This window comes from Mastigoproctus giganteus, chromosome 9 (genome assembly GCF_048544385.1).
Source record: "Mastigoproctus giganteus isolate SK-2022 chromosome 9, ASM4854438v1, whole genome shotgun sequence".
Classification (NCBI taxonomy): domain Eukaryota; kingdom Metazoa; phylum Arthropoda; class Arachnida; order Uropygi; family Thelyphonidae; genus Mastigoproctus; species Mastigoproctus giganteus.
The window spans coordinates 44090033-44099145 of record NC_143583.1 but is presented as its reverse complement, the minus strand read 5'-3'; the positions used below and the strand labels follow the sequence as shown (position 1 = coordinate 44099145).

The 9113-nt window shown below is 35.2% G+C and overlaps 1 protein-coding gene across 1 annotated transcript; it reads right to left on the bottom strand.

Annotated features, from left to right (window-relative positions):
- Positions 1–416: 416 nt before the first annotated feature.
- SIFa (neuropeptide SIFamide) lies at positions 417–5311 on the bottom strand. The gene is made up of 4 exons (XM_090382108.1): positions 5270–5311; positions 4419–4546; positions 979–1088; positions 417–544 (listed from the first exon to the last, which is right to left on the bottom strand). The coding sequence occupies exons 2-3, from the start codon at positions 4537–4539 to the stop codon at positions 982–984; spliced, it is 228 nt and encodes a 75-aa protein (XP_090238234.1). The 5' UTR covers positions 4540–4546; positions 5270–5311; the 3' UTR covers positions 417–544; positions 979–981.
- Between the last annotated feature and the right edge of the window lie 3802 nt (positions 5312–9113).

The following is a 9113-nucleotide window of genomic DNA, read 5'->3' as shown; positions in this document are numbered from 1 at the left end:
TGTTATAAAGAAGTGAATTCGATTCAGAACGTTGGTGTTCTTTAAAAAGGATCCCTCTTCCGTTGTAGATAAATTCGATAAACCATCTCATATTTCACAAGAAAACGCTTTTCCACTTTATTCAGTTGGTGAATCTAATAAAGTAGCCACTCAGTGTATAAATATGCCTTTTGCAGAATATTGAAATGAAAACTAAAAGAACACCAAACATAATAATAAATAAATGAATAAATATAGAGGACTGCTAGATAATATCCTTGTTTGCTTATTTTCCAAATTAATATTCTACTGAGTCAATTTTCGAAACAGTCTAAATATTCTCATTATGGTAATTAACTTTGAAGTCGGATACTCTGATGGAAGGATTAGTAATTCATCCATTAAATATGATAAGAGAACACAAAGAGATCACATGATAGTTTATTATTAAGGTTTATTAGTTAACATTCGTAATTATCGGGCACACAGGCCAGAAGACTGGAAGGATTACAAAGATCTTTACATGTTCATCACGACTGGGTTACAGAATGTCGGGTCCAGCCATCTGAAATTGAAAAATGGATTCTTTAATGGATAAGTATTGACATCGTAAATATTTCAGCTGTTTGATATTTAATCTCTTTATCTCTTTTATACTTTTATGTCCCGACGACTCTATTAGAAGATATATTATTTGCAATACTCGTTTTGTGACATTAAACACATTCTAATGTAATTGCAATTTAAATATTCTTGTGCATACTTTCAGCAAAACCGAAGGAAAAAATACTCCACTAAAAATAAGAATAAAATAAATGCATTGTTTATTTAATGACGACTAAATAATTATTAATCTTGGGAAAGGAATATTTCAGTTTTTGAATAATTTGATGTTTCAGAAGTAAATGCTGATATTTACTTGTTTGTACGAAAATAAATATTTTCGTACAAACACAGAATTGTATCATTCTTTCCAAGTATTCAATAAATACAGCTTACCTTCTATTTTCTAGACGGTTCAGCAATTGTATACCCTAAATATCGTGAACAGGTCTCCCAAAGAGTTTGATACATGGAGTAACACAGGATTTGTTGGTCAGCATCCTCACCTGCATGAATCAAGAAAAAAAGGATAAGTGGTAGACGAAATACAACAAAACTGAATATTACGTTAATCCATCTAGAATGAATTCCTCTTTTATAATATATTGCATTTTTAAAGTGGCATGTTTTCACAGTATTTTGCGCTTTGCAGAAAGGAGAGAAATCTGAACAAAATGAGAGAGAGATTTGTATATTAACTTAGTTTTATGTGAGTGTTTACAGTCCAAAGATCTTTTGGTGGCTGATTTAAAGAGGTTGGCTTGAGAATAATACTTTGCAAACTTAAGTCTATTTAAACTTGTTTAAGATAAAGTTGAAAAGAAGAAGGTTTACTAAAATGAAGTCACCACAGAGATTGAGATCTCATGTTAGAATTTTCAACTAGGACGTCGATATCCCCATCCCTTTTGCACAGCCCTCTCAGCCATCATATGGCACTTTTATAGAACTTTTTCTTACAGGTGGCCTTGACCAAACTAGCCGGTCTCAACCGAGGATTACGTGGTGGTTTTCTCCCAAAAATTGGGCTTCTGGATCTACCATACCTCACAATATACGCAATTTACAGACACGCTACACTGACATTAGTTTTACCCTTAGTTTCCTAAAGATCTAGGCTTTTAATAAACACCTTAATCCGATTTGGATGCTTCCATTCTGGGTCAGGTACGCTTTAGTTTATAAGCCATAATGTTATCACACTTGGGACAGCGCAGCAATCACTCTTCTCACATTGAAAATGCCGAAATTTGAGTTGATGCGATTAATAAATGCGTTGTTAAATATTAATCATCATTGTTTCCTAAAATATGGCGGATGCCATATTTTAGGAAACAATGATAGATTTTATTATTCACGAAATTATTCACGTGGAATAAGTTACTGCAAGTTGAAATTGCATCTCGTTAAACTATTTATTACGCTTTTAATTTTTAAACGGTGTATAGAGGACAGGATATTGTCTTTCCATTGACTAAGTGTTGAGAAATAAAAAATCTGTAAAAAAAAATATTCTAAAGGGGAGAAAAAATGCCAGTGAACGCGCGAGGTGCGGTATTAAATAACATCGTAGAAGACACTTCGCGCCAACATGAATTATTCATCGGAATTTCCTTCTTTATAAAAGTGTTTTAATACAATTAACCAGCTTTTCTCTAATCCATTGTGGTCCGTTGATACAAACACATATTTGGATCCAATTAACAAGACCATCTAGTAATTATAGAGTGTTGAGAGTTACATCAAAAAGTAATGCATTTGGAGTGAAACGAAAGGTGCATTTTTTTGGAGAAAGCAATTTTTGGTGATAATGTTAACTTAATAATCACAGTATAAGAGTAAACCTTTGAAGCAACTCATGCGGCTTGGTATAAACGAAGGCATACGGTGATGAAATTCAAAATTGGTCGTTTCAGAACCGAAACTAAATGGAATGGTACGTATCGTAGGTTTCATAATGACAATCCAGCGTGTTCTTTGATTATTGTTCAACACAAATGAAGTAATTTCTTGGCAAGGAATTTAATATTAAAACTCATATCAATTTTCGCCACCAGCAATCTTGTAGAAGGAAAAACGGAAATGTAATCGAATTCATCCTCTTTATATCTCAAGAATGTTCAATATTAGCTCTATCTACGTCTGACTATTAGATAGCTAAATCTTTCTACTTATTATTTCCGATTAATTATCCACAAATAATAAAGATAAAAATAGTGAAATTAAAAACATGTTGTTGTAGATCTCAAATGCCACGTTATTTTAATTTTTCAAATATAAAACTTTCAAATGCTTGACCGTGTTTCATTGGAATAACTCTGACAAGAAAAAAAATGGAGGATCCAGTCACAACTACAACTGATGTAATCCTCTGACGTTATTACGGGTGATATTATAACGAATTTGTTTTCATAACGCTGTGTAAAAGCATTCTCTGCGATTATGTTGGGAATTAAGAATTATTTTCTGTGTTTCGATTTTTTATGTTCGCTACTGTACATAGTCATACAAGGTGCATCAAAGCGCATGCGTCTCAGTAATTCAAAGGTTAAAATTGCATTATTGTATTGCACTATGCACAAATAAAAACCTTCCCCGAACTCAAACGATATAGAGAGTCCAGAATTAGAAGTCCAGGCTATTTCAGCATTTTAGGTTGAAATTTCCCACTAAAAGAGTAATTTACATAGACAGCGTTCTACTTAAACTTCGAAGTCCGCATTCCCTTAATGTTATCCTCAGTTTCCCAGTGCTCACACGAAAAATCATTATCGTCGATTCGATAAGGCAAATTACATTAGAAGCTAATTAAGTTGTCTGGAAACCGGAAGAGTAGTGTAAGATTAATTTGGTTATCAGTCTTCCCTGAGCAGGACAGAAAAGGACCCCTCTTTGTTTATCAGCTTCAGACGTTTTGTAATACTCAGAGGAAACTTTATATACACGCACTTTTAACTGATATATCTTTGATAATGTACTTATGAAATAAATTTATTATGTTTTATAAATAAACTTAATTAAATTTAGCAAGTAAAGTAAATAAACTTGTTTTAAATTTTAAAAAAAACCAAAACTTGGACTGCATCCTTTGTAAACAGCGACTTCGAACGATGCAATTCTATTTCAGAGTAATTGGGATAAACAAATTCGCTTCCCGCTGTATAAAAAAGTCCTGAATAAATAGTTTAATTAAAAAATCGAATTACCTAATCGAATTTTTATAGGCAACTTACTGCAGATGACCTTTTTGCTAAACTTCATTTGATGCGAGGACTGTATTGTCCCAAAGGAGTATATGCTACGTTGCCGAGAGTCACTAGACGGTAGCCTTGTGGATGTAATCACCGCCACCCTTCACCAGGTGGAAAAGGCCTTCAATTCGAATTCCGTAAATGGCACCAAGAATTTTTATGGGCCTTTTTTTACAACAGGCTGATTTAGTCGGTCTCAGGCGCGCTTGGTTTTGCGTACAGCAAACAGCCAAATCGACCACAGAATACACACAATTTACAATGTAATAATGCCTCATAATGGGCTTAGCGTTTTCTGTGAAGAGCATAGTCGAGTGAGCAAAGATGCGATTGAAAAATTCAAATATTGGTCTTTAGTTCTCATCAGACTAAAACTTATTGCAACAGTTCAGAATTATCTTAAGGTAGCACTGACTGTGTTTTTCATAAAGATTCATTAGGAAGGTATTACTCGCTGCAAGATGGTGCAGTTCTGCAAAATCGGTCTTACCTTGTAATAAAACCAAAAGATCACAACCAAATAGTTTGAGCAAAGAAGCGTATATCAAAATGAATTTTCCATAAAGGAATTCAGAATTCGCTTACCAGCTGTTCTTGTCCTTTTGCCAAAAATGCTGCCATTGAAAGGTGGCTTCGCTGTTGTCATATGAACCATGAGAAGTGCTAGTAAAGCCACTGCAATGACTGTCATCCTTCTGGTTGCCATGGAAATGCTAAAAAGAACTCTATATTAGCTATATTGTGAATTGTCGTATTTTTAGAAGTATTCATTAGTATTTAACCATACATGTACTAGAGAGAGTAATGGACTACAGTAAATCGTGCAAATCGCCTCACGGTTCAAGGATTTTATATTACTACGCATTATAATGCTTATATATAGGTTTGCGAGACAATAAGAACAGTCTATAAAACTGTTTGGATGTTTAGTTTAGAATTTTATACCTTTTGCGTACATTATCCAGGTGTCATTAAAATAATGAATTGCAAAAGAGGTTAATTTATTAGTTATATCTTTAGTAACGTGGAGACAGTAATATTTAAGAAATGAAAACTTCAGACGACAAATGAATCAAACGAAACTAGAGCAAACGATTCAACAATGGTAATCATTTCATCGTTTGGTTATGAATTTCGGCCGTCTGTTCGATCTCTTCGTTTGCTTATCAGATTTCAAATTATAACAAAGGATTTCCGGTCTTAAACACATTAAGTATTAAAAAATTTGTTTGATATCAGTTCACGGCATTATTCAGAAAAACTGTATGAGTTAATATGTTCTATATTTAGCTGCTTTGAAGAAAATCGGAAAATTACATGAGCAGTTAAGAGCAATGCGTTGTACGTTCAGCAGAAGAACACTTAGTAAAACTACGTTTGTTTGGGACTTTAACGGTTTTCTATTCTAAAGACATTTTCAAGCAAAAATCACTTACCAAAAGAGAAGGTCTTGGGAAATGGGCTGGCGTATTCTCCTGGAGAACTCAAATGATGTGGATGCGTGTGAAGCAGGGCTACATTTATATGGTTGCAGCAATCTCGCCTCCACCAACGTAGCGATGAATGGGATTAAGTAAACATTAGATGTTCCGGAGCAATACCAGAGCAAGAAATAACCTCAAGGGGGTTGACAACAAAATTTGCTCAAGTCTTAGCAAGACTTCTTCGAGAATGACAGTGGCTGGGAGTTATTATTGAGTTAACATGGTCAATTAAGAACAACACTGACTTTTTCGAACTTGTAATTAGATTCAGCGTGTACCCCCCAGTGGCGCGTGTATTCGTACTGGGGCTCGGGGATGTACTACGAACAAGTCACAATTGGTTGAGCAAAAGTATCTATCAACAGAGAGGAAAGCTTGGAATATTTATAGCAAGGACGCACACTGGTTGTTATGCTTACTGCAAGAACATTTGAATAAGTTATATAAATAGACGTTTGCGTTATTTACAGGAACATTCCTGCTTTCTCTACGTTCTTCAAGGCAAAAAAAATGGAATCTAGCTGATTTAATAAAGACACGAGCTCATGGTCACTTAGAAAGATATTTGTTCCTTGAGGAGTCGTGTTTTACGTGGGAAATTAAGCAAAGTCAGAAGAGAGTAGAAAAAATTAGTACAGTTCATATGTTCCTCTGTTATGAACAGTCGGACAAATTCATCCTTATAATATCCCAGTCCCCGAGATTCCAAATAGGTCCAGGAAGAAAATAATGCATGATTGGTATGTGTATATTCAAGTACAATAATAATTTGATTTTGATAATTTGATATTGATTTTTTTTCCAACCAACCCGTCGAATAATCAAGAACAAATGAGGTATGAACTCAAATATTTTTCATTGATCCACCATTTTATATTTAAATCTTATTTTCAATTATTGTCAATATCCATATAAGGTTTTATGTGATTCAATATTCATTAATTTCAATATTATTATTATTATTATTAAATCAATTTTATAACCATGAACTGCTTTCTTAGTCCACTTATGAAATCTATTTCAGATATATGTAGACGTTATTGATGTTAATATATTATTCTATATACAAATAGCGTAACAGATTTTAAGGAAGGTTTCTATGAATCTCTTTCGGTTTCCGACCAAGATGGATGGCAAGATTTTCTGAAAGGAACATGCAATAGTGCATTCATATGTACCAATTCATCACCAGCTGGGGATGAAAGCCAACGGAGATTTGAAACCTGCCATAAATATTCGTATTTTCATCGACAGCCATATTTTAAGCATTTCTAGAGAATGACGAAATTTGAATGTCTCTCTCTCTCTCTCTCTCTCTCTCTCTCAGGTTGTTAGAAATGTTACGTTTCGATGGCAAAAAGGGATAATTAAAGGAGGGCAGCACGATAAAGAAATTATTTTAATGATGTTCGAGTTTCGAAAAAATTCCAATTATAAATCGTCCTTCTGAAATTCGACTCATATTAATTTCTTACCGGAAAATCCTTTTTACTTTTAATAAGAACGTAGCGGTCGTGCCAGTAATTTATCTTCGGCAGTGATGTAAGTTTGGTAGAAGAAGAATGAACCCACTTTTTGCTTTCCGTTTTGCACATCGATCAACTCTAGTAAATCATTTGGTTTATTAAGAGGCCTCCTCCTGCCCAAGGATGCCTAGCAAGAAAATAACTGATGAGCTGCTTTCAAAAATATGCCTAACCAATTTTGCTATATCTTATTTTTACAGCTAAATTTCCTGGTCCGTGTGTATGTGTGTGTGTGTGGAGATAAGATATTTCACAAATATTTAAAAGAAATACATAAAATCATTAAAACAAGAAATATGATCCTGAATTTATAATAATCTCCTATATTTAGTTTTCTTCATTAATTATTCTAAAGCATGAATGCATACTTAATGTCGAGGAATGTATTGAACCTTTACTACGAAAAATGGTTAGAGGATTGAGAAGTGAGAAGAAACTTATTATCTAAATTATTGATGAATTTGAGGTATTGCTCAAAACATCGAAGGCAGATATTGTTGGGATATCAGAGACGTGGTGTCACACAGATATAAGGGATGCGGAACTGGAATTTGGGGAGTACAACGTCTACAGAAAGGATAGACAGGATAGGAAGGGGGGGAAGTGTTATGCTATTAGTTAAGAAACACATAAAAACCAAGGAAGTGAAGCCAGTCGACATCGCTGGACAGTGCAGTGTGGAGTCAGTTTGGTGTGACATAAGCATTGGGAGATCAAAATTGAGAGTAGGAGTGTGCTATAGGCCTAATGACTCTGATGAGTATAATAAGGAACTGTACAGGGAAATAGAGTGGGCCAGTAAATCAGAGTGTCTTATAATGGGAGATTTTAATTTCCCAGATATTGACTGGATTTTGGAGGCTGGTTACTCACACACTAGCAGGGCTTTTGTGGATTTATTGGATGATTGTTTTCTACATCAGCATGTTCGGGAGGCAACTAGAGGGAGTAATACTCTTGATTTGATTATCAGCAGTGATTCTTCATGCATTAAGAATCTGCAGATAAATGAACCACTAGGTGGCAGTGATCACAGTGTGCTGAAGTGGGATTTACTCAAAGATGTAACTACCATTAGGGGTAAAGGGAAGGGTTATTGCTTCCGTAAAGGCGACTACGTTGGACTGAGACAGTATTTAAATTATATACAGGGGGACCAACTGATGATGTTACCAACAGCAAACTCAAAATGGGAAGCATTCAAAGAACTTATCTTGGAAGCTACTAGGCTTTACATACCAACTAAGAAATATTGTTCAAGGTTTAGGCCAAAATGGATGTCAGATGAACTAATGAGGCATATGGCAGAGAAGAAAAATGCATGGGATACATACAAATTAACACATGACACAGAAGCCTATGATAGATACAAGTTGATATGCAACCAAGTTACAAAGGAGGTTAGACAGGCGAAGGCAGATTACGAGAAATCCTTGGCAAGGGATGCAAAGAAAAACAGCAAAGAGTTCTTTACTTCTGTAAACTCTAGAAGGAAGGGGATGAATCAGATTGGTCCACTTGATATTGATGGGTCAAGTGTTGATGATCCTGCTCAGGTAGCTAACAAACTAAATGAATATTTTGCATCGACATTCACACATGAGGAGTTATTCAGCAAGGGGAATGCCAGAGGTGTATTCAACTCTAGCAGTAAGCTACAGAATCTTGAAATAACTGGGAGTAAAGTGGAAGAGAATCTGTTGAAGATAAACACAAGAAAGGCACCCGGGGTGGATGGGATCTATCCAGTTATATTAAAGGAGGCAGCAAAGGAAGTAAGCAAACCTTTAGCCATAATTATGAGAGCTTCCTTGGACTCAGGGGAGGTACCCATAGACTGGAAATGTGCAAATGTGACCCCAATTCACAAAGGAGGATCAAAGGCTGACACAAGTAATTATAGACCTGTGAGTTTAACTTCTGTTCCAGGAAAATTAATGGAGGCACTGGTTAAAGAAGCACTGCAGGATCATTTAGACAAGACTTCAGTTATAGCTCAGACACAGCATGGTTTTGTTAAGGGGAAGTCTTGCCTGACCAACTTGATTGGATACTATGATGCAGTCACAAAAGAACTGGATGCAGGGAATAACTTTGATATTATATACTTGGATCTTAGAAAGACTTTTGATACTGTTGCACATGGAAGACTGCTACACAAATTGGAGCAGTGTGACATTGGAGGCAAATTGCTGCTATGGATAAAGGGGTGGTTGAGGGGGAGAAGACAGAGAGTAGTAATCAATGGACACTGCTCATCGTGGACTGAT